This window comes from Anas acuta, chromosome 27 (assembly GCF_963932015.1).
Source record: "Anas acuta chromosome 27, bAnaAcu1.1, whole genome shotgun sequence".
Classification (NCBI taxonomy): Eukaryota; Metazoa; Chordata; class Aves; order Anseriformes; family Anatidae; genus Anas; species Anas acuta.
The window spans coordinates 4,737,388-4,764,109 of NC_089005.1; the positions used below are offsets into that span (position 1 = coordinate 4,737,388).

The 26,722-nt window shown below is 38.1% G+C and overlaps 1 protein-coding gene across 2 annotated transcripts in view; it reads right to left on the reverse strand.

The window, feature by feature from the left end:
* Positions 1-1,996: 1,996 nt before the first annotated feature.
* SLC23A2 (solute carrier family 23 member 2) overlaps positions 1,997-26,722 on the reverse strand; it is a 34,099-nt gene continuing 9,373 nt past the window's right edge. The window contains exons 5-16 of one of the 2 annotated variants that reach the window (XR_011090128.1): positions 21,798-21,886; positions 20,047-20,117; positions 18,711-18,892; positions 15,448-15,568; positions 14,599-14,755; positions 12,901-13,048; positions 12,207-12,312; positions 9,055-9,184; positions 8,775-8,912; positions 7,878-7,973; positions 5,327-7,332; positions 1,997-3,815 (exon numbers count right to left, since the gene is read on the reverse strand). Coding sequence is in view for 1 of the 2 variants with exons in the window: in XM_068662214.1 (XP_068518315.1) it covers positions 7,100-7,332; positions 7,878-7,973; positions 8,775-8,912; positions 9,055-9,184; positions 12,207-12,312; positions 12,901-13,048; positions 14,599-14,755; positions 15,448-15,568; positions 18,711-18,892; positions 20,047-20,117; positions 21,798-21,886 (1,471 nt within the window). In the remaining variant the exon portion in view is untranslated. Of the gene's footprint in view, positions 7,333-7,877; positions 7,974-8,774; positions 8,913-9,054; positions 9,185-12,206; positions 12,313-12,900; positions 13,049-14,598; positions 14,756-15,447; positions 15,569-18,710; positions 18,893-20,046; positions 20,118-21,797; positions 21,887-26,722 lie in introns of both variants that reach the window. The other variant, XM_068662214.1, reaches the window with a different exon arrangement.

The following is a 26,722-nucleotide window of genomic DNA, read 5'->3' on the forward strand; positions in this document are numbered from 1 at the left end:
AGATGCTGCCCAGCGTAAAGCCCTCCTTTCTGAGCTGCTGCAGCTGATGCTAAATTTTGATTCAGACAAGACACAAGGAAGAAACCCAAGTATTTTCAGAGCTCTGACCCAGTCAAAGGATTAATTGAGATTTAGATCAGAGTGATTGTCATTGTAGCTTGTAGATACAAATCCAGCCCAGCTCTTGCTTTGGGTGACTTTTTACCATTTTTCTTTCCTTCTGTTGCCCACTAGTCTATGCAGTTTTCAGACTGGTGCTGTGAGTTAGGCACCCAAGTAATTACAGGCTTTAATTCCTCTTAAAATCAGTGGATTTTCAGACACCTTGAAAGCTGACAGATGACTGAAGATGCTGTGTTTGTACTCGGAGACCGATGGGCTGAGGTCAACTGTATGAAGTTCAACAAGGCCAAGTGCCGGGTCCTGCACCTGGGGCGCAATAACCCCAAGCAGAACTACAGGCTGGGAGAGGAATGGTTGGAGAGCTGCCAGGCAGAGAAGGACCTGGGAGTGATGGTGGACAGTCGGCTCAATATGAGCCAGCAGTGTGCTCTGGTGGCCAAGAAGGCCAACGGCATCCTGGCTTGTATCAGAAACACTGTGACCAGCAGGGCTAGGGAGGTGATCGTCCCCCTGTACTCGGCTCTGGTGAGGCCGCACCTCGAGTACTGTGTTCAGTTTTGGGCCCCTCGCTACAAGAAGGACATGGAGGTGCTTGAGCGGGTCCAAAGAAGGGCGACGAAGCTGGTGAGGGGCCTGGAGAGCAAGTCCTACGAGGAGCGGCTGAGGGAGCTGGGCTTGTTCAGCCTAGAGAAGAGGAGGCTCAGGGGTGACCTTATTGCTCTGTATAAGTACATTAAAGGAGGCTGTAGCGAGGTGGGGGTTGGCCTGTTCTCCCATGTGCCTGGTGACAGGACGAGGGGGAATGGGCTAAAGTTACGCCAGGGGAGTTTTAGGTTAGATGTTAGGAAGAATTTCTTTACTGAAAGGGTTGTGAGGCATTGGAACGGGCTGCCCAGGGAGGTGGTGGAGTCACCATCCCTGGAAGTCTTCAAAAGACGTTTAGATGTAGAGCTTAGGGATTTGGTTTAGTGGGGACTGTTAGTTTTAGGTCAGAGGTTGGACTCGATGATCTTGAGGTCTCTTCCAACCTAGAAAATTCTGTGATTCTGTGATTCAGCTCCTAGTTTGCCATAAGTAGCCACTGAACATCACTGGTGCTCCAGCTAACATTAGGGATCTAGTATGATGACCCCAGCTTAAACATCCAAGTTCATTAAATGGGGGGAGATAAGGCAAGGTGATATTCAGCTTATTGTTTTTAAACGTTGCTGAAGAAGCAGAGTGATGCAAAGTGTGTCTTTAAATTCTGCCTGAGAAGACAGCTCACATCTCCAAATACACGGTCAGTGTTCCTACTACCCCTGTAGACTGTTTTGGCCAAGCAGCAATCCTGACAAGGGGCCCCAAGAGATTTCACTTTGGCTGCAGATTGCTAAAGAAAGGGCAAAAATGTAGACAAACTCCTAACCCTAAGGCTTTACAAAACCAGAGGCTATTTCCCTGCTATTAACACTTTGTTGTTGCTCATATTCATAACTACAGTCACTCAAAGATGCTGCTCAGTGAAACTTCCCAAGTGAACTTGACGGTTGTGGGATTTATTTTTGTTAGGAAATCAGTTACTAGAAGTTACTTCATGGACACTGCTCAGCCACACATCAGTGCTATGGAATTGCCTTTATATCAAGTTTGTCTGCTCCTTGGCTGCCTAAACTGGTCTAAGACACACACACTGTATATGATGCCTCTTCCAAATAAATCAAGAAGATTTAAAGTGTCTTGAGCGGGAAGTGTCAGGCAGATGTCTATGGGTTGTCTTTTCAGATGGCAGTTGCTATGATGAGATGTGGGTCTTCACATCACCTAGATTCCCAAAATATTGATTCTCCTTTTAAAAGAATGTTAAAAGCAAGTATAACACCATGCCACCAAGTTGCATCTATGCCCGCATTTATTTATACTGAACAGCTTTAAAAATACAGAATAAAATAGCTTTATCTACTATTATTCACAACATCTGGTCCAAATATTACATTTTTAAATATTTAATTGTTTAATGAAGCAATGTTAGAAAAAATATGAAATTAAAAAACTCCATAAAAGAATTACACATCTCAGAAAAAAAAAAAAAACCCTCTTGCTGTTTAACAAAAAAGTTTTACAGCCAAAGTCAGTCACAAAATATCATGAAAAAAGAAATATTTATCCCCACTGCCTAAGAACAGTTTGTTACGCCAAAGGTTGTTATAAAGAGACAAAGTACAATAATTTGGACTGGCAGCAAGATGACTTACCTGGAAAGATGTAGTAAATGCCAGATAATACACAAGGCAATTCTAAATATCTCTCTCATATCAGTATGTATGGATGGCAATGCACAGTCACAATCGAATTAGAACTAGACAGGAATATTTTGGATGTTTCTGAACACAAATCCCCAATACTTAAAAGCAGCCCAGCACTAAGCTGTATAGACTCATGGGCAGAAGCTAAACACTGGCAAACTTGTGGCCTCCTCCAATACTGTAATGACTTACCATAGCTACAGAAACATGAGAGCATAGAGTATCTGTCATCCCATGCCCCAAAAAGGCTATTGGCCTTGGCAAGAAATACTAAGAAACATGTACCTAGTGGGATGGTTTTTTTTTTTTTGTTTATTTTTTGTTTTTTTTTGGGGGGAAGTGACCCACTTACTCCCCCCCCCCAAAAAAAAAAAAAAAAAAGTGGATTATGGTTTAAGAAGGCCACATAAAAGAAACACTGTTTGCTGTGCTGGTCTGTCACATGCATTTTCTACATTGATATACATATGTTAAGCACAAGTTCGTTTAGATTGTATAAAGATCCAATGGCTAACTGAAACCATTAGAAGCTGGCTGTTAGTACACCAGATGTGCCTGTAGTACTGTTTATACCACAAATTACACAATTTTTGACACCTTTTGTTAAGAATACATAATTGACTGGTCCAGTCTCACTTGACTGATGCTCCTTGTGGTATAAATAGTACCAAGGATTTCAGTTTGCAAGTGCTAATTCTGCATTGGGAGTATCAAGATCTCAGTAGGGAGATGAACAGTAAAGAAACCCTTCAGTTTTTGGTAGAAACATAAACATGGGTAAATAAAGTATACACAACTACTATAGATTCGTCAATGAAGAAATTCTACCATCACATGACATTGTCATGACAATCATACCACTCCCTCCCAGGAGAACTGTGGTAATTATCCTGAGTGGAAATGTTATTTTTTAATATATGGAAATAAAATACTGCAATATTCATGTACAAACCAAGTTGCCATATTTAAAGTCAGTATTAAAAGGCATAAAGCAAATTCTGGGTTTAAGTTTGAACTTTCTGAGCGAGGCAACTGATTAAGTTCCTCTGCCAACACATTCTAATATGACAACATTAATCATAGCTGAGTTCGCTATGAAACCTAAATTTCTAAAGGTATAATTTGCAAGTATTTGCTTTAGAAAAAGTGTTTAAACATGTTAGCAAGAATTCTTAATTTAACTTAAAAAAATACAATAGAATATCAATTACAAAAGTCCCAAGTTACGTTGTTTTGCATACATTTATACCATCTTAGATATGACAAAATGATATTTCTACCATGAATATTTGCCCTTCCATCTTAAAGTTTGGTTGAAACATCTCATTGCCTCTTAACTCATCTCTGAGGTGTTGTCTTCTGTATGTGGTTTTGCTCAACACAGCAATTTGAAAGGCAGGCAATTACCTATAGAAAAAGTACAGTATTGCATTTACTGACATATTTCTATATCCAGCCACCTTTACACATCAAATCCTAGATGTAAACAGCTAAAACAAAGAATTTAAATGCTTTTCAAAACTGCAAGTTAACCCTCTGCAACACATCTGCCAGCAACAACTGCACAGCAGCTCAGACTGCAAACTATGCTCTTCCAGGTAAGCACATTTCACAACAGCCACTCTAGGACTCAAATGTAGAAAAGTGTACATGGGAGTAGTACTTAGGGTCTGCAATTGCCTGCCACAACTGTACAAAAATGGGGGCAATTCTGAGCATTTCCATCGCAAAGAAAAGCAAGCATTGCATTTGCATCTTCTCTGGGACTGTTTCAGATGCATCAGAAAGAGAAAGGGGAGCTTCTCTTTCCAAGGCGAATTATGTACCAGTTCTGTCCTTTGCTCACCTCAAACCACTGAAGAGATGCATGCTTTAATATAAATATTTGAGATGCAGCAGATGTATCAGAACACTCCCTGCATGTCCAGGGTACCACCACTAACTTCATCGTAACCTTTCCCTATACATTACAGGTGCTTCAGCAGATCTCCACTGCTAAATTGAGGCCCATCTTTAACCATTAATGTTTTTAGTAAGATTGACAGTGTTGTTACACGTGATAACAAATTTGGTTACAAAAATGACTGCTAACTACAACTACTTATTTTAGTGTTACCATGTTAAGTGGCAAGAAAAGCAAAGCATGCCAGCTAAACGCTACTGCACTTCTCAGCCAGTCAACAGAATCAGTCCGGTAAAACCAAAAGTTGAGAAAGAATTAAATCCAAGTTTGACAGAGTAATCTGATTTCACCTATTTGGATAGTCTTTCCTACGCTGCAAGAAAAGGGTGGTATTCTGCCCCACGAAGAAAGAAAAAATCCTTGGAGTTGTTGCCGTAACTTAAGTGCCACAAATCGTCTCGGCAATTCTTTCTGACATGCTCAGTTCAGGCAATACAGAAAATGTACAGCTTTACTCCAGCCAAAGGTGAGAGAAGATAAAATGTTATTTCTCATCATCTGATCTCTTCAGTGTGTAAGCATTCATGTTGTCAAAAGAATATTTGGGGGAAAAGATTAGAAAAGCCTCACAACACAGCTGTCTCAGTTCACAGCATCACTGGAACTGAAACACTTCAGTATTTACAAGGTGGCGCTGTTCTAAATACCAAAACTTTGCCTCTCTCAACATTTTAAAGATAATCAACTTTGGCATCTTTACATGATAATAACCACCATATACAGGTGTCTTTTTTTGTTTGTTTCCATTTTTAGTTTATTTACTTATTCTTAACTCTTCCATCTCTCCCGCACATCTTTGGTTGCACATAAATTTGGGAAATTTGGAAGCTTGGTATTACTAATTAGAGGTTTCTGCACTCAAACTATTTGCAAGTGGATGTGGAAATCTAACACCTCACTACCCAAAGAGCAAAATTTCAAATGATAAAAATGACAGTTTTACAGGCAAACTAACCTTTGTCTATGACACAATAACTCTTCCAACCAGCTTTCGAGATAGTCCAACTGACACCGAGACTGCAAACTATTGAAAGTTCCCTAAAGCAGGGACACACACATGCTTTGTTACGGAAAAAGCGGCATAAAATAGTTTCTGGAAACAGCCATGACATGCTGAAAAGGATATCAATGGAATCATTCTGATCCTACACTATTCAGTACTGATCCATTAAGCTCTTTCCTTGCCCTCCCCACCCCAACCCTTCCATGCTTCAATAACCAATAACATTCACGTGGAAGTAGACTCAGAGAAAACAGAGTTCCTGCGCTCCTGTCCAGTAGTCAAACTTTGATAAATATATTAGTGAATTACAGGATCTACTGTTACGTTTTTCCAGGAATACAAAATGCAAGCACCGTAGAGCATACTGGCCTTGAAATTACATTACACTACATTTCCCTGATGATCTCCACAGCTTAAAAATGCTTTTGGGGCCACACTGAAGTCTAAAACTAACTTGCAATAGTAAGAACATTAAACATGAATAAAACTTTTAATTATGAATGCATGACGAGCATGAACACTCACATAACATCAGAACTGAGACTATTCCAGGAAAAAAAAAATCTGAATGGTGTCCTGATTGGACCCAATACCCGTTAAACCACCCAGTGGATGAGGACATCAAATGTAGTGTCTCTGTCATTTAAGTTCACCTCTCTGGAAGTAGCAAGCTTTTGTAGTAATCCCACAAAAGAGGGAAAAAATTAGGCAATGCAACAGAAGCCATTCATAGGCAGCACTGGCTCTCAACATCCAAACAAGAAAATTTTACACAGATCATACCAGCAAACGCTGGCTGCAATTTGACTATCTGGTTTTCCCCACAGGAAAAGCTGTATGTATACAGATGTTAATTGCTTAGAACCGTTTAACTAATTACTGTTTTTGTTCAGAAAACATCTAGCTGGATAAATGCGTTTTGCTATAAGAACAGTTATCAGGTCCCATCTGAAGTTAAGTCTCTTATCTCTACAAAACTCAAGCTACATAAGGCCCTTCAAAGAAAACCTATGCCTGGACACCAGTTTGGTGGTTAAAAGCCAGGCAGAAAACATTTAAAAATGCAAACTGACAAGAAGTGAGTGGTATCTTCTAAAGCAACAAGCTAACGAAAGTCGGTCATAATTTTCACGTGCAAATGGAAACTTCTGTCCTAACACTGGACATCTAACTGAACTATCAAGTAATTTGAAAAATACTCTTATGATTTGCCAGTATAAATTCAGTCTGGTTTCCAGGGATCAGAAAGTATGGAATGTGCAAATCAGTGGTTAGAAAACAATATTTGTGATTAGACATAATTAGATTTTTTTTTCCTCCATAGGAACCAAATTTCATGGCATAACTAATGTTACAAGCAATGAATAAGCCAAACTGGCAGCATCAGTGACTTAAAATCACTATAAAAAGTAAAATTTTCCATAGCACTTAAATACTTCAGGAATCTAAGCCCCATTTTAAATAAACAGATTTGTGTATACAGGTATCTGTAGTTTCTGGAAAAAAAATCAAACAGGAGTATTTGCAAATTTGACTCAGAGACACTAGATCTGGCTACCACCACCCACAACAGGAAAGCTTTTTTTTTTTTTTTTAAATCCGTCTCAGCTCTGGTTCCAGAATTTAAATGCAGATATACAAAACATATATTTTAATGCTTCTTAATCAGCAAGAAACTGCAAATACATCTCTTACTACAACTAGATAATATAATTTCAACTAAGGCTATACTGCAGCTTCTGAGTCTTCATCTGAACTCCTGCAGTTGCTGCTTTTCCTGAAGCCTTTCCACGTGTAACCCATGAAGGTAGGGCTGATGGGCAGGAAGCTGAAACACCTGTATTTTTTTATGAAGTTCATGCCAAAGGGCAAATCATATGTTTCCATGCCATCCAGTGACTTGCTTCCTTTACCAACCCCTTTCTTCCATTTCCTTATTCCTCTTTCTTCAGGGCTTCCTAAAAGTAAAATAAATAAATAAATAATAGGTACACATGTAGATTTATACATACACAGACACACACACGTGTAACTGAGGTAAGAGAAGAAAGAAAGAAAGCCTCAAGTCTCAGCAAAGCACTGGAAAAGACCTAGAATCCTCAAAGAGGTAGAAAAAAGGGAAAAAATATTGGAAATAGCGAGTGTCTGTTTTAGTATATATTTGGAATTTGAGGCAAACTTTTGCTCTCAAATGAATGGAAGCAGGTTTGGATCCTAAAATATTTTTACTGTATTTTCTGAATAATTCTCCTCTGGTTTCATTTTTTTTTTTCCAGTTATCTTCTATCTTTAAAGAAGATGAAGTCCTTAACTTGAACAAGATTCAAAGCAGTTATCAAGGAAACTGAAGTACACAGGAACGAAGCGGTCTACGGAAGGTGTTTAAAAATAGAATAAAAGCAGCAATCACTTCCTCATGTCCTGCCTTCCTTGAAATGAAGTACTATCATAATTCAGTACAAGAGTCATTACTTCAAGTAAAATTACAAGTTCATATGCTGACCTGGAATGGTATTATCCAAAATAAATGCAACACAGCCACCAACAAACATGGCTGTAGTGAGAAGAACATTTAATACTTGATCAATGCCTGTTATTCCTAGAGGAACAGAAAGGAAAAAAAAAATTAGTATTTGAATTTTTAACATATCCTATTACATCCTATTCATTTAATGTGGGAGAACTTTAAACTAATATGGTCCACCACAGGGACCCCTTATTTCCAAAAATTTCATGAATTTTCAGCTGCTTTTAAAAATGTCATGAAATACTGTTTAAGTTTCAACCACAGACAACTGTGTAACTGAAATTATATAGAAAACTTCAAAATAGAAAAGGAAAATTTTCATGATATAATATCATGTGGATTAAAATAACACTGTCATAACCACTATCGAGGAGGTAGTATTAAAAAAAATCAAAACCAAAACCGCTTCTCCATAGATTCAATAAATCTGCAGATTTGACATCAGTCTGAATCAAGTTCATTAAAATTCAGGCTCAACGCATGTCTAGAGAGACAAAGAATGTTCGGAAATGAAAACATTTCTAGTTTTCAAGTTCTAATTTGGTATTTCCCCTTCTTCCTCTTTTGACGTTATTTAAAACTCAGATTCACCTTTCCAGTCCTTATTCCAGTCCAGCTGGCAACTGTGTCCTTGCATTGCTCCACAATTTTATCCAAATAAAGCAAGACAACTTGAGACGTATCACACTGAAACATCAACTCAGCTGTCAAGATCCAAAATAATTTTCCTCTGAATGTACCTGCCTTCTTACCTATAGCTTTTATTGTCTCTGCAATATTTTGTTTTCCTCTTATTTACTTTGTACTTGTATCTACTTTGTATATCAATATTAGGTAAAAATATGCTTCATGTAAATGAACAGAAACACATACCTGTCACCAGTGGATTCTGTTTGAGATAGCTTGGGAGGACAAGCCCAAAGAAAATGGAAAATCCAAGTACAAACAGATTGCGAGAAGAATTTAAATCTATAAACTGGAGGTTTGACAGACCCACAGCTGTAATCATCCCTAAATTAAAAAAAAAATAGTACAAGTCTCAGCTTTTAGACTTTTTCATTGGGGGGGAGAGGGGGGGGCAAGATAAATGCAGCACTAGAGTACAAAGATATTGCCACAGAATACACAAAGAGGAGCAAAAACCATACGTTACCAAAGAGAGTGCAAAAGAGGGCACCAAGCACAGGGTCAGGCAGCGATGCAAAGAGAGCACTGAACTTGCCAACCATCCCAAGCAAGAGCATGAAGGCTGCTCCATATTGTATAACCCTGCGACTTCCAACCTGCACAAGAACAAAAAGGAAAGCACATTGGAAAAAAGTTTGTACTTTGTCCAACTTTGTGCCTTGCAACTTATTTTATTATTCTCTTTCAGATTCAAAGCTTCTTTTCAAGCTTCCCCATATATCTTTGCAGTGTTAAAACACAAGCTGCAGACCCTTTGCAAATGTCTTGGAGGACTCAGCTGTAACATGGCTGCAGTCCAGTTCTAACATAAAACTTTGTTTGACTTTGTTTTCATTAACGTTAACAAAACCATCTTTGTCTGCTATAGCCACTATAACCATGAATTGTGGCATGGTCCCATCTACAATAAAAAAAATAAACCAACAGTAACTAGGAGTGATTGCAAACAGATCAACTGTAGTGCAAACAACAAAATAATACCCTGTGTTGCTGCCCTTTTACACAAGAATAATGTATCTCTATCTATAAATCATCTTCCACGTAGTTCACTTGAAGCAGATGTAGCCTTTCTAGATAAATTATCAAGTGATTTTATAATATTCCACCAAGATCAGAACTGAATTTGCTTCATATGCAAATCATGGCCATGCTACCACCGAAAACAAGTGTCTGCACTTTCTTCCCATTTTAAGCATTCAGACTTTAGGGCAGTAGTTGTCTGGCATTATGTAGTATTAGTAGATGGTAAACCTGAATGTTCAATATTTTACATAGTGTTGTATTTGCTTAAGAGGTCCACTGGAAACAACAACAAAAATTTTGTTACGCTGATAACGTAGGTACTAGCAAAGCTCTTTGTAGGTCTGTCTTTTAGAGATTACTATGCTCCAAAGAGAAGCTGATGTTAATTTGTTAATCATGTGTGACTGAGCTAAATAAGTTATACCAAGAAAAAAAAAATATACTAGCCATTTTTAGGGTAAAATTATTCCTCCTATATTTTTCACTGTTTAACTGTTAGATCAGACATGTTCACCTACAAAAGAAGCTAGACAGTAAATTTTGGTGTTTCAGTAGAACAGCGAGTTAGCTTACAACTTTCCCTATTTAAATAAAAACACTCATTTCCTTATGATCAACAATGACCTTGTTCTAAAATTAACTTGCTGTATAAAATAGGCAGATACTTTAAAAAAAGAAAAATAATGACAGTGACTGGATTATGCAAGTCATCATTCTCTACAAGTAAAATAGATTAAGCTCCAATAGAGTTTTAAAAGCTACTGAAAGCATCTTGGTCAGCATATAGCAAAAACTATGTAATTATTCCAAGGAACTTGTACACATTCTTTAAGTAATTATTTTCGAGTGCATGAATAAGGATATGGTACTTAGTTCCTTACAGATCATCATCAGTATTATGGCATAAGCTGACTATAATTTTGGCCCAACAAATGCATTTTCATCAATTACCCTCTCATCTACTATAATTCACTCACAGACTAGCTCAAAGACTTTGCAGTATTACCATCCAGTAAAAGCCTCATATTTAAATTCTAAAATGTAACCATATACTGATTTGAAGCAAAGTATATGCCTTCTCAAACGTTGCATCAGTATAATGGGATCACTGGGACTATATAGTCTTTTTGCTCATGAACACAGGAGATAACTTCTCACAAATAAACAGCAGAGTATCAAAGTAGTAAAAATCTATTTTTATATAAACTGAAGTTGCAAAACTATTTTAGTTTTAGTGACAAATGTTCAACCAGGAAAACAGGACACAGCAATCCAACTGTGCAATCCTGGAAAAGGCTTACTCACTTTTCCATCACGCTCTCTGAACAAACCTAACTGTAGTTAACTCTGTTCTCTATAACAGCTGCCAGCTTAACATTCGTTCTTTTGCTTTTTTCAAAGCAAAATACATGCTCATTTCTGTGTACTCTTAATAAAAAAGCACTGTTAATTCATATAAATATGAAGTGAATAACAGAGAGAGCAGAACAGAATAAACCTTTCTTTAAGGATTTTTCTAGCAAATTTCTTCTAGGAAATTTCCACCAACAACTCAAAGGAAGACTTATACAGACAGCAGATGGTGCTATTACTATTTATATTTTATTCCAAAAGCAAACAAAGCCATCCTTTGTGCAGCAAAAAAATGGCTGAAGATAAATTCATCATCTATATTAGATTAAGCAAGGGGGATGACTTATTTTAAGTGGAGTGCATGCATTTTATATCTTGTATTCATTACATAGATTTAGAGCTTACAAACCAAATACACAGCAAGCTGTACATATTTGCAACGTAAATTATCTTACCAATTTTGCCAGTATTTCTTAACACAGTTAAATTAACAATGCCAAGCAAATCTCTCTGCAGTCCAAGGTCTCTCAGTTCAGCTGGGCATTCAAGCACATGCATGCAGTTTAGTGCGTGAACAAATTTCTCAAGTGCTTAAATATTTTGTTAAGTAACATCCCCAAAAATATGCATTCCCCTAAGCATGCTCAGTGCTTTAGAAACCTATCACAGTGGAGACATATTAGGCATACATGTAAATTTGAAGTTACTTTTACCAGATCTTCAGTTCTAGTTGTGTCAGTGTCAAGTCCTAATACAGTTGTGGGTAAGACCTACAGATCTCAGTTTCCATTTTATTTTGTGTATAAAGTGAGACGCTAGAAACAGTCAGTCCTCTAGAGTTGCTATCAGAGTCTAGACATCCAAAAAATATCAATTTCTATACAGTCAATAGTGTTTGTGCCTCAAAAAAAAAAACAACACACCATTGAGCCTTAGAATACTTACTTGTTTTTCAGAAGGACACTTTATTTAGTATCATCTGCTTTACGTACATTTTCTAAACGCTATTTACTTTGAACGAACAAGATTTTTGGGGTCCTTATCCAGAATGGATTTCTATTAGACAAGGTCTAGTACAGAAAGTTACATGAATTCAGAGTACTCTATGAAGTTTGTCTGCACAAAATACTATTTTGCGGAAGAGGATTATGCTGTGAAATGTGAAAATGGCATAAACCAACCACCAGAGGAGATAAAATACTCAAGTCACTGACCACTGACTGATCAAGGTAAAGAACATACCTTTGTGATGCCCAAGACACCAATGTTAGGGCTGGAAGAAGTGGATCCATTCCCTGTCCCAAATACTCCATCCAAAACACAGGAGAGACCTTCAATAAAAATCCCTCTGTAATTCACAAACAGAAAAAAATGTCAAACTTGTATTAGTGTAGGTTCACTTCAGATCGTGCTTCATGACTGTTGTGCCTATTCAGGCATCTGCACCACAGGATTTTATAATTCACATTTCAAGCTCCAATACACCTGGAAAAACACCTTGGGTTCTGTTTAATTTGTATTAGATACCCTTGTTCTTAAAAAAAAAAAAAAAAAAAAAAAAAAAAAAAAGGAAATTACAAAATAATTGAAGTTAAAATTAGAGCTGTTCTTATTTCTAAAATCATGCTTCAGGTGAATTCAACAAGCTATACTGATTCTGGAACTGATTTGAGTTCTGTCCTCACTGAAATTGTACTACTAAGTTCCTCAGACTCCAGCAGGAATGGGGCTAGTTTTTCAATGTTACATTTGAATCAAGAGTTCAACATGACTGTTGCGTTTTCCATTTCAGATCTTTGGTCCTTATGTTTGACCAAATTTTAACACTTAATCTGAGAGCACATTCCTGTCTTCTCCTGCGGGGGTTAAAAAAAAGTTTTTAAAAAGTAGTGTAAGATACTGAAAAATGTATATATGTAAATTTTTTTTGACGTACCTGTTTATTGCATGAATAGGTGGAGGAGGAGCACATGACAACCTGGCACAGGCATAGTAATCTCCTATTGATTCAATAATGCTAGCAACAACTGCACTAAGCATTCCTATAACTCCAGCAGCTGAAATTGTTGGTAGTCCCCACTGAACTGTGAAGAAAAGAAAACTGAAATCTCTCATGCCACAGAAAGCAATGTAGATATCAAAACATATGGCAATTCATTAATCCTTAATGGAATCAACAAATTCCCTTAACAGTAACACAGCCTGGCAAGTTCAATTAGATTAAAGGAGTAAAGGAATAAATGCCTAACTAATGGCTTTGATCATGCTTAAGGAAAAAAAAAATAAAATAAACACAACCAAAACCCTAAACCCTACCAAAAAGATTCCTCATGTGCAGAAGGAAGGAATTTGAACTACTGTTTGGAAAAAAAAGAAAAAAGCCAACAATAATTCAGATCAGTGAGGCAAATGCGACTTAATTATTGTTGCTCTGAAAACTCAGTCTTTGGTTGCAAGTTTAGTCTTCCAAACAAAGACAAGATCCAACAGCCAGCTATGATAACTGCATAAACACCTTCCAATTCCAAATTTTTGTAGAAGGGAAAGTAAGATTAATTTAAGCCTGTAGAAAAGCTTGGCAGGTTTTCCACAGCAATTGCCTTGATGCTTTTTATCTCTTTGAAATAGAAGAGCCTCTCACAACAAAAGGAACTTTAAGTCACACAAACGTGAATGAACAAGGCTTTACAAATAAGAAAGGTCTAATCAGGGTGGCAAAAAGTTTTCCGCCTCTTCTTTCCCAAAACCTTCTATTATACATTTTGCAAGTAATGCTTTAGAAGTGGTTTCTCCTAAGAGCTAATCAGAATCAAAGTATATGGAAAACCACAATGAAGCTCTTCATTAAGATCTAGTGGTATTCATAATTTCTATTCCAGAAGAACGTTATTCTATTATGATGATGTTTATTTCTGAGCAGCACAAATGAGTTGTACAATTCTATCTTATGTCCTAAGAAACAGCCTTTAACAGCTTCACACTTAGAGCAAAAGAATAAAACCATTGAAGATGTCACGTAAAGCATTTTGCGCAGTTTTCCAAATCCTTTTTTCCTTTGATAAGCATTAACTAGTATCCTTTGGCTTTTCTATAAGCCCAATTCTTACAACACTTCTGGAAGCCAGGACGTTGTGCAGTTACCTAACATTCGTCCTAATTCAAGAACAGGTGTGTTTGGGGACAGGGGAAGTATATTAAGTTGGAAAAACTCCATACACTACCGATTCCTTTGACAACAAGAATCAATGATTTCAGTAGCTCTCTGCAGGAGTTATAACAATATATCTTTCTTATTGTATAACATTAACAGCAGTTACCCACAATATCAACACATAGAGATAAGTCAACCATTACATGCAAACCCATGTCACACAAAGTCACAACCACATTATTAGGAGTCAAGAGTTACCTAGCTAAACCTTACAAGTTCAGGCTTCAGAGTCTTGGTCTTTCCTGTGTGAGCCCTTAAGGTATGACATTAAAGAGCAAAAGAAGGGGAAAAAAACAAGTGTGTGTTGCCCTGAATCTAAATATAGTACTGAGAAAAAGATAGCAGGGTTTCTAAGAAGAACACAAATGATACTCATAGGCCAAATATTAGAAGAAAACAGCCCTTAAAAACAGACATACTTACAAGGATAAGGAACTTTGAACCATGGAGCTACCAACAGCACTCCTCGTCGGGCATCCGTGCGAGCATAGAAGCCGTACTTTGAACTGTCAGGGGGAAAGACGTCCGTAACAGTGAAGATGAAACAAAGCAGCCATGACACCAAAATCGCTAAAATAATCTGTGAAAGAATATAAAAAAAGAAGCTGTTTAGAATAAACTATAATTGGCAATATTCACCAATAGCAGTTTCTACACAGACTATCTATTGCGCACACATCTGAAGTGTGCAATCTTAAGTGATATTTTAAATCTGAACAAGCAGTAAACCCTGTAATAGATCCACTGAGTATCTTTTTCCTCTAATAAAAGTGCTGTTACAAAAGCTTTAGAGTAACTCTTCTCGCTTGTAACAAATGGATAAGTCTCCAAATTGGCACTTACATGAACAAGTGAATTAAGTCTACGTTAACACAGAAATACAAGGAAGTCTTTCACATGGAGAAACAGAGTATTGCTTTCATAAAACTAAAAGATAATGATCTTGCCATTCCTTTTTTGAAGGGCACCATTTTGCTTTTCACTACATGCACAAGCCTACCTCCTTTTCTATCCCCTTCCTTCCCCTCCCTCATTTTCATCACTCCAGCAGCTCCTCATTAGATACGAATGCCAGAATGTTATCTAGTAAAACTACAAGACTATTTCCTGGTGCAAATAAGCCATTTAGTTAAGTTCCTCACAAGCACATTTAAGCTTTTATCTCAGCTTTGTGATCTACTGTACTATCTAGAAAAATTAAAATCAAGAAAAAAGCCCCAAAACATAAATTGGTTTACTTTTGCCAACTGAAGAACCAGTTCAACTACTTACAGGGAACATCTTAAAAAGCTGCAGCCTATAAGCTGTCCATCCTTTCTTGGATTTGTAAATGGGTAAGGGAAATTTGACATTTCTCGCATACTGAGAAAACAGCAGCACTAGGAAAATAGTCCTGAGGAAAAAAAGGAGAGTAAGACAAGAGACATGCCATTAGCACCAATATTTTAAAAATCCTTCTCAGCAGAAACCTGATAATCCTTCAGGTTGTTCAGACTCAGAATACAAATGTACATGCTAAATTTAGCATAAGACAAAATATAATGAGAGAGTGTATTTTAAATAAATTATTATTCCACAAAAATCTAAAACTACCTCATTTGTATTCTAAAGTACTGCAACAAACAGGTAAAAAAGAACGGGAAAATGAATCAGAAATATTTTCAGAGTTAAGACAACCTTTAGCAAAGAGGTAGGCTACATTTCTCTTTTCTTTTTGTCTCAAATTCTGTAACTATGTGTACCCATGTCTGCACCACACATAAAGGCTACTCCTAGCAAATCGGAAGACACAGGAAAACTGGAAGGCAATCACAGGCCAGAGCAGTTATTCAGTAGTTTTTGCATAAAACTTAAAAGCACTTGAAAAATGTCTGCCTTGGGAAAATCTGTCTAAAATTCTTAAGAAGCCCAAAGTATGGTGTATGTGCGCTTTAACTTCTACATAGCTGATAAACTAGCTGAATGGAGCCCCAAAACCAGAATTCCAGTGAGCTGCAGTTCACCAGTAACCTAGTTTATTACAATTTTTAGATGCCTTATGTATCATGCACTTCCCCCTTGTCAAAACTGCTAAGATTCTCTGTATGTTAAAAATAACTTAAGTCTACAGCTAAAATCCACTGCAGTGCAAAATAAAAACCCAGGACAGGTTGTTTAATTCTGAAACAGTCAAAAAACATTTTCCTGTAAAAAGACTAAAGAAAGAGTCAAACTGCCTGAACGAGTAAAGGTTTTCTGAAATTTGAGATGATGTTTTCATCGGATTTATTAAAAAAAAAAGATTTTATTTTAAGCTTCCCTTCATTTTCTATTCAAGATCGGTTTTAGTATGCAAAAAAGCAAAACAGAGCTTTATTTTCCCTCAGTCTCCAGGAACAAAGAGCTCTGCACAAGAAGGGTATCATTTATAGCCTTTACCCCTGACTAAAGTCAAATGATAAAGACACCTTTTCCTTCACATTCAGGAAACACTTTGGCATCTCTCCAGAAGTCTATTACAGAAAGATGATGGCCTCCACTCCCTAACAGCAGCTATTCTGGCATGTTAGCCCTGAGGACAGGCAGTTACCATGATTTTTATTTGAAAGTGGCTTATGATTTAAAACAGTGAGGAGGATACATGCAGTGCATGGTATGACAGAGGCTAAAGTAGGAGACATATGCAAGAAATAAAAACAACAACTAAAAGTCCTGAACTGTTTCACTGATAACATCAAGATTAATTTCTCAGTTTGCTTGTCTACATAGTAGAAATAATACTGGGTCATTTAAAATACTACCAAAACTTTAAGTACCCAAAGAAACATTTCATTCACCAGATGTACAAGTGTACGAATTCAGGAATACCTGCTGTTTTTACAGAGCATAATGTGTTGTGTTTTATTATTAAATTATTTCAAACCGGCACCTGCAGAACAAGCAAGGTCAGAAAATTCTTCTGGAAACTGAAAACCTTGTCAAATAACACCTGCAGCTAATAGAGGACCATAGCTCTTACACAGATATTATTCTGCTGTGCTAGATAGTGAGTGATACAATCATTTTATCTCATCAGAAAAACTGAGACAATTCAAGTGCCACATCTTGCAGAGATCAAGTTATTTTTAGTGACTCTATATGGCTATGAGTTATTTCCAACGAGGGCACAATTTTTGAATGGCAGAAGCCAGAAATACTTTATGATTGGGTAATATTTAAACTCTGTTCCTAAATTCACTTGTTTTCTCCATCTGCAAAACATCAACTTCCATTACAGGTTTCAACATCCAATTCATCGCAGGTCTATATGATTGATATAATGTTAGTCCCAACTTGCATGCAATGTGTTTTACAGGAAAACAAGTGTTCCTTTTGGTCAGCTGCTTAACATAAAAGAGCAATTGTCCTGATTTCAGTTAGGCCAGAGTTAATTTTCTTCCTAGTAGCTGGTAGGGTGCTATGTTTAGGATTAGGATGAGAAGAGTGCTGAGAACACGCTGATGTTTTAATTGTTGCAGAGCAGTGCTTACACCAAGCCAAGGACGTTTCAGCTTCTCACTCTGTCCTGCCAACGGGCAGGCTGGGGGTGCAGCAGGAGCTGGGAGGGGACAGACTCAGAGCAGCTGACCCAAACTGGCCAAAGGGGTATTCCATACCATCTGACATCGTGCTAAACAATAGATAGGGGTGGCTAGCCGCGGGGAGGAGGGCTGGACTACTCGGGGTTCAGCTGGGCATCGGTCAGCGGGTGGTGAGCAATTGCATTGTGCATCACTTGTTTCGTACACATTGTTAGTAGTAGTACTATTACCATCATTATTGTTATTATTATTTTTCCTGTCTTATTAAACTGTCTATCTCAACTCACGGGCTTTACTTTCCTGTTTCTCTCCCCCATCCCAGAGAGGGAGGGGGGAGGGTGAGTGAACAGCAGTGTGGTGTTTAGCTGCCGGCCGGGTTAAAACACAACAGTAATCATGATGCTAACACCCAAAGTAAGAGTCTTAAACAGCCCTTTTAATCATAAGCTGCACTTACAGAATACTTTATATGTTCAAAGTACTGTGCTAACAGATTAGTTAGGTCAGAATCTGATTGGATCAAGACATTCCTTCCACTTCCAGAGCAAGCACAAAGGTGGTTGCTATACATCGGATATGCTAACTGCTTCAGCCAATTTCATACTTCATAAAATGTGGTTTTCATCCTGATTTGGCTGGTTATCAACAGTATTTCACAGGATACTTATCACTAAATTAACAGACTCAGCAGTCCATGGCTCCCCAACCAGCTAGTTTCACAAAACTCTGTTCTCCAAACCTCATTTTCAGCCTCCTTTCCTTCCTCCTCTCCCAGAGTCACTGTGGTCTTCATTCCCAAATTGCTAGCTGACCCTACTCCTGTACACTGTACTCCTCTCCATGATGGGAGCACTGCAATGCTACCTTTGGCAGTCAAGCAGACTCAGGTTTTTCATTGGCACTCCAAAATTCATCCATAACAACTTACCAGATGGAACCCACTGGCCTAAGACAAGAACACCCAGGAGTACTTACAACATTGCGATACCCCAGTGTTTGCCAGCTCTTTCTCCAGCTGCTTGGAAACCAGAGAGGCCAATTAGAGCAACAGTTGGAGTGATGGTCAGAGGTCCAATGTATCGCAAGAGGGCGCCAGGAAGGCCAAGCAAACCAATCACCACTTCTATCAAGGAGGACATGATAATAGCACCTTGGATCTGAACACACAAAAATGGGAAAGAGACAGTTCAGCTGCATCTTGAAAGCAAAACCAAAACATTTCTTTTTCTACTCTGGCTTACAAACTGCAGTTAAAAGAATTCAGTGACACAGAAGAACTCAGCAAATTTTTCGTCATAAAACAGCTCATTAGGTTCAAGTGACTTATTGCTTAAGCATAACACTTATGGTTTTCTTCACAAAACTATTACACAACAGACCAGTGGGCCAGTCTGGTAGTTGTGTGGATAGCACATCACACTGTCAGACAGGAGACCTGGGTTCCAGGCTAACCTTTAAGCTCTCAGATCGAGCCGGCAAGGGTTGGTGGCGCCACGGAGGTGATGCTCCTAGCTCCTAGGGGCAGTGTATGCTGCATTGTTCACAAGTGCTCCTTAGAAGCTGGTATAGAGCAGCGTTGTGGTCTCAGGAGACTGTCAGCCCTCTTGGCTGCAGGGCTCTTGGCAGGATGTAGCTATGGTTTGAACATGGGGAAGAGAGAGGGGTTGTTTTTAATTAAGAAAAAGTTTGCAGCCCAAAGCAACGGGATGGGAGATAAATTCCATGACACACGCCTTAATTTGGACTACACTATCTAGCAGCCTAGTGTGATGCCTGGGCACAACCCTCATTGTGAGCTCTGCAGAGACTGATGAAGTTCAGACTGTGATGCTGCGAATGGAAAAGGAGTTTGGTGTATTTCAGCAAGTATCTTGGGAGAATCAATGTCTCATCAGGATAGTCTCCAATTTAAGACACCTAGGAATGAACACATTGGCTAACTGCATTTTACCTTCCACTGGACAGCCTACTGAACAGAGTGACAGAAGGCAAGTGGTAGTAGCTTATGGTTTGCTGAACTGCTACTGGTGAGCACAAATTGGTAAGTGCTACAAGAACAGTTATTCATCTCACTTGCGCATTTTACCAAGTATCTTTTGGAATGTGGCAACTAACTGATTGTATTTGCTGTTCAGCAACGAACAAGTTGAAAAAAATGAAGACTTCCATGAAATGAGTAAAGGGATATATTCAAATGAAATTGCAGTGAAAGAAGAGATTGCCAACTTAAAGACAAGAACACACAGATGGTTAAATGAGAAACTTAACTGAAATCGGACAGATCAACAGCTAAAGGCTACTCCCACATTACCTCTCGTATTCTGGGATACCAGATGTGCTCAGTATGAAGCAGGTCTGTTGTTCCATTTGTAACTGTTATATCTTACCAAAAGAAAAGACAAAACACAGGTATTTATTCCTCAGCCACTTTTCCATATTTAATAAAAAATACATTTCTCCTTAAGCTGTGTCTAACAAATGAGACTTAATTTACACAGAAAAGAAGTTCTGCAGTGCTACAAATCGCGTAATATCATGCTCACATTTCCCAAGAGCTAACCACTAATTTTACCCACTGTACCAAAGCGGGTAAAAAAAAAATAATAATCTCCAGAAATAAAGGTCATATAGATCATTTTTTCCCCACTCCAATAAATGGTGGAATGGAGAAGTACTCAACTGCACACTAGGAATCAAGGAAACATTCCAATGTTTGTTGTTTGCCAATTTAGGTTATTCACTGAATGATGAATTGACCCATACTAACAACCCCATCTGACACCTTTTGAAAGTTAAAAGGTTCAAGAGCAAGATGCAGCAAAGGCTCTTTCTAAGAAGTTTAAATAGTGGAAAAATTGCTTTTGCAATCAAAGGTTATCAGACAGTTTTTTCTTTCAACAAGTTGCATGTTAGGACATTGGCGTATTTTGTCAAGAAATATCCAATGCAGCCATAACATCTGAAGTACACCACAGTATGCCTTTACCCATGTGTTCTTTCCCAGTAGCTGAGTACTCCAGTGTGAAAATGTGAATGCTTAAAGCTATGCTTTATACAGGAAAACACTAGAAAAATTGATTCAGTGGTCATGAGTGAATTGAAGACTGTTATAAACACACAAATAACAGAAATATAAATCACTAGAGAATCTAAAGGACCTCAAACACCCTTGCCTCCCTTCCTCCCCCCCCCCACCAAAGACCTTCAATTAGAATCTGGCAGTTTTGTTTCTATACAGTTCCATCTTGCACTGCCCTCAACCTTATTACTGAATAACCACGCCCCATTAAAAAGAAAACGTCCAGAGCTGTTTCCACTTCAGTTTTGTAACCTAAATTAAAGAAAAGGCAGCCTACACAACCAGTTTTACTGCACATTTTCATTATAAATAAATTCACTACCTTTCAGGATGGCAAAGGTAGCAAAGAAAAAGTTATGAAGAACATCCAAATGTTGCTAAAGCCTGCTCTGCAAAGACTATGAATGAGAAAAAATACTGATCCTGTCGTGATGCTGAGCATTGCTCAGAATTACTACTACTACTCCTCAACTAAAAATGACTCTTATGGACTCACTACTTCCAAACAGAGGACACAATCATTTATTTAACCCTTCTGCCATTCTCTATATTAACAAAGTAATTATTTTAAGCTACTGCCAGATTTCTTAGTATTAAAAGAGCTCTCTCTCTTCCTTCTCCCTCTCTCCTCCCCTCTCCCTCGAAGCAAAATTATAACTGGATGTTAACCCTAACATGAACAGGTTTTCTTATAAGGCCTTCGATTTTCCCTTAAAGCTTTCTTACATTTTTCATCTTCTATGTAACTCCTTTAAATAGATTGGAGATAAATATAAAGGTTTAAAACTAGAATTCCACAAGGGCATTTTAAAAATTATTCCAAAGCAAGGAGGAACCAAGTTCAAATGTTGCAAAATTAGATTTATTTATTTTTATTCCCTGCTCATTACTTTCAGTTTCTGTTTGAAAAGGTTCAGCAGTTGCACTATATGTCATCTACATCATTTGTCACTTAAATGGGAGCAAGCATAAACGACAATTACCTGTATTATTACATTTCCACTTCTCCAGGGAAAGTATTGCTCTAGCAGGCGCTAAGAATGCAAAAGCACTTGCCTGAAACAAGGGTAACCTGGTGGAAAGGGAAAGAGGAGATATTACCCTGTGATACAGTATTGTGTCAGGATATCAACTGCAGTTAGGTGCTTACTCATCCTCAAAACAATCCTTTATCAGGTAGTTACTAAATATGAGAATTTCTTATTAAAAAAGGACAGACATAGAAATGCTAAGACATCACAAGTGAAATCCTAACATAAGACACTACATGAGTGAAGTTATTAACAGGATGCCTATAACAGATAATTACTGGATACTGGCACACAGGTACCAGACATTGACTTGAGTTTTTGACTCGGTATCATAACAAGGATAAGGATGCACGTTCTGATGTAAGTACTAGCCAGGCTCCTGAACAAGCAGCTTTTACAGTCCCACAACATTAAAAAAGCTCTTTGACAGAAGTAAGCAGTCTGTATATTCTACCTTTTCTTTGCATAATTTGAAGTATAGTCATTTACAAATTCATCTTTAAGCGTACATGTAAATAACAATTAGGCTGATAAGTGCTGATTAGATGTTCCAGGTGGCTAATAACAATAAATGCAAACGTTGCAAGAATTTCAAGATGACATTCTTAGCATTGGTGTTTATACTTCCCAAAAGGTTCAATATCTGAAGAGCATTCACCAGCACCAACTATGTATTTATTGAATAAACCATAGCATGCATAGCATTACAAATATCCAGATGTTACTTAACTACAAAGAAGATGCACTTTGAACTATTCTGTGAACACCAAGGATTGGATCTCAAACCATAACATGTGAAACAATTGCTCATGCAGCTCTTGTTACTGCACTACATTTATGGCTGTTTTACAGCCACAATCAAGTGCATTGATGCCAGTACAAGTACCAGTAAAGGAAAAGAACTAACTGCAGCAGATTTAGATAAAGATCAGAAAAGGGACAAGGAAGATGAAAAACATCTGTAGGGGAAAAAGATCATGCTCGACAGAGAAAAACTCAGAACAGAAGCATGTTACAGACAATGGCTGTAGAAGTTCACAGGCAAGAAAACAGAACAGCAGAACTACTACTGGAAAGGAGTTTGGGCCATAACCAATCTAAAATGTTGACCCATCTACTGCAAACTTTGAAAGCTACATCAAAAAATTTAAACTCCGTAAAACATATGAGCCACCAAAGCACACCTAACCTGCACACAATTTCCTCTCACATTTCTTCTGGAGAAAAAGAAAAAAGAAAGAAAAAAAAAGTTTTATCTTTGGGGAAGAAACAGTAGTAGCCACAAGCGAATGATTCACCTCATTTTACAAGGTTTGTTGGGCAAACTGAGCAAGCTGGGGCCCATGGCAAAATATCCAATACCTCTAATGAACTGTTACTCCTCTATCCCACCTACACAGTACTCTGTCCCTGCATAATGATTTTGTAAGTGTACATTGCAAGAGCATTCTCCAGGGATGAAGTCAGTTGCACCAAGACAAGTCCAGATTATGAGTTTCCTATGACATAAAACACCCTTCTGAAACCTTGCACAACCTTCACTTGGTGGTATATGTAGCACATAGATGTTGCTGTGGGCATTCAGAGTCAGAATTCTCCTTCTAAAGATAATAAAACCACACAATCACAGAATCATTTAGGTTGGAAAAGACCTTCAAGATCATCAAGACCAACCATCAATTTGACCTACTGAGTCCCATCACTATATCGTGCTTCTTGATACCACACTCACACGTCTCCGAAATGCCTCCAGGGATGATGACTCCTCCACTTCCCTGGACAACATGTTCCAAGGCCTAATCACTCTTTCCATTAGGAAACTCTTCCTGACATCCAGTCTAAACTTCCTGCTGGCTCGTGGTCAGCTGGCTGTTGACCAGCACCCCCAAGTCCTTTTCTGCCAGATGAGCCTGCACTGTGTGGGGTTGTTGCGACCCTGGTGCAGCACCCAATGTTTAGCCCTGCCAAAGGCCGTACAACTGGACATGGCCCATTGAACCAGCCTATCCAGGTCCCTCTGCAGAGCTTTCCTACACTCAAGTAGGTCAACACGCCCACCCAACTTGGTGTCAGCTGCAGGCTTACTGAGGGGGCACTGCATCCCCTCATCAAGAGTGTTGATAAAAATGCTGAACAAAGCCGGGCCAAATCCTGAGCCCTTGTGAACACCACTGGTGACTGGCTGCCAACCAGATTGAAATCTATACACTATGACTCTGAGCCCAACAATCCAGACAGATTTTCACCCAGCAAACAGTACACCAAATCCAAGCTATGAGCAGCCAGTTTCTCCTGGGAGAAATCTGTGGGGAACAGAGTCAAATGCTTCACTAAAACCCATGGAGACAACTTTGTCCAGGTACACAATTTGTATTAAAGACCTAGGACTGTACACACTCGATGAATCAACTTCCCTACTCATGACCTGAAACAAAACTCAGGAGATCCTCCTGTATCCCATGTACACATAATTTCTTGACAGAATTTAGGTAAAATTTCTGAGTTTAAAAAGATAAAATTGCGAAGTCTTGAGGGATATAAACATCTAAGAAAAAAAAAAAATTGAGGGTTTCCTGCAATGTTTTGAACAAGCTTTTCGGTTAAGTGTTCAGAGAACTTTCCTGGGAACAATGGAATTATGTTGTTTGTTTAAGTGAATGTTCACACGCTCAAGTGAAATACCAACAGCCTGATTTAGACCCTATTTCCTCATCTCACACAGCTTTAACAACTGCCCCTAAAGTCATACCAAGAAATCTTCACTGCATGGTTCCTTCCTTTGGCCTTTGCCAGCCTATTCAGAACCTCAGCTGTTTGGTCAAAAGACACTATTAACTGGGAACATTTGCTGAATTTTAAAATGCGATGGTATTTTTTTTTTTACTCTACCTGACTCATCTTTGTAGATCTAGACTATACACCTGGATAAAATTACATATTGCACAATAGGGTCCTAGCATGTCTTGCATAGTTATCTATTAAACCATCATAAGAGACAGTTATCTCAAAATATTTATCAAAAGGGCCAGTAAGCTCAAAATGCTGGTGTTGTTTTTAATTCCCTAAACAGAAAATAGCAGTCTCTCTCCTCCTCTATCATTTCTTTAAACGTTACTCAAAATCAGCCAACCATAATCAGTATCTTTCCAGAGAGACAGCTGTAGTTTGGAACATGATTTATGAAATAGCTTTCCCATTATTAGCCAGACATTCATTACCAGCTAAGAACTGCCAGCGTGGTATACAAATATCATGTCTAAATCCTAACGTTGCTCAATTTTGGCACTAGTCCTTGTGAAGATGGAGCTTTTCACGCAGTAGAAGTCATCTGGAAGCATCTCCGTTATCTTAACATTTCACCCAGACATGGGAATGTTTAGACAATGTAGTGATGGGCACAGCAGTAAACCTAAAATGTTTAGGTATATTAACACTGTATTTGATTGTCTCAGTCATGCTAACTGCTCTGAATCCTTGCCAAATCTTTTGGCTTATTACATAAACTAATAAATTGCTTGAATTCCTAAAATTAGTATGGGTACCAAACTGACCACAGCGCCTCCTCATAAATGGAGCTAAATCCATCTTTAAGGACCTTTGAACCATGGAATTTGCCCTTTCAAAACCATACTGGCTTTATTTGCTGAAATACTTTGCAGATGACGGACTTGCCAATGAATACTTGAAAACTTTATTTAGAGAATGCCACTGCTTTATCTCAGCCCCACCCTTACATAAAACCACAATCACATGTTAGATCATTATAAAATGTTCAGCCACTGAAATTTTCTTCATGAATACAGATTAACTTATTTTAAGACACAATTACCTCTTCGGTTTATAAATGTCCTTCACAGGGCAAGTAGAAGCCACAGAAAAGGAAAACCATGGAAGGCAGACAAGGAACAGAGCATTTAAAACTCATGGGACCACACCTGTTTTTGCAAGAGCCCCAAATCACTCTATATCAAGTAATGAAGACATAGCCTAAGATTAGATGGGGTTCAAGGTGGGGGGAAGAGAGAAAAAAGATGACAAACTTCAGACCTGTGAAGTCTCAGGAAGTATAAAAACTGAGCTTTTTGTTTTTCCTGATAAATTTGAGGCAGAATAAGAAGGCTATTAAAGTCACAGGAAAACCAAACTCCCCTTTGAGTCAACACCCATTTGTAACTCTGCACTTTTCCTAGAAAATTTCAAGATTTTCAACTTCATTTAACACAGGAAGGGAACACTCAAAGATGAACAATAAAAGACCTTCTCTCCCAGCTCCTGTCTCAGTCAACAATACCTCAATTTCCTATATAAAACACAAATGGGAGTGTGTGTGTAGGGGAACACTCCCTACTAAAAGGGAGGCTGATCAGGTTCGGAATACCAAAGGGCACAGAGCTCTGCTCCTCTGCCTCCTTTTGGACAAGGTACTTGAGAATGTATGACTACAGCTAAGGCAAGCTACACCCAATAAGCACAGAGAGCCACTCAGGCAGAAAACATGATCTGCCTTGACTAAAGGAAAATACATTAGGGAAAGATGAATATTTTCTTTTTCATCAATTTAAATACTACTACGTTGCCATCAGAATGACGTTTCCATAAAGAAAAAAGCGATGTTCTAAATTTAGCAAAATGTAATAAAAATATATAAAACATTATTTTTCAAAAACAAAAAGTATGTTAGCAATATATCTTTTTAAACCAAAATAGGAACTAATTATATTGAAAAACCTGACATACTTGGAAAGGTTTTGGATGAAAAACTGATCTAAAAATCAAAGTGATCTACCACAGGCTTGTCTTTTGCACCCTACTGGGATAACTTCTCCACCCAAAGATTCTGTTTCTTAAATAAATCATAAAAGTAGTGGGGGGCATTT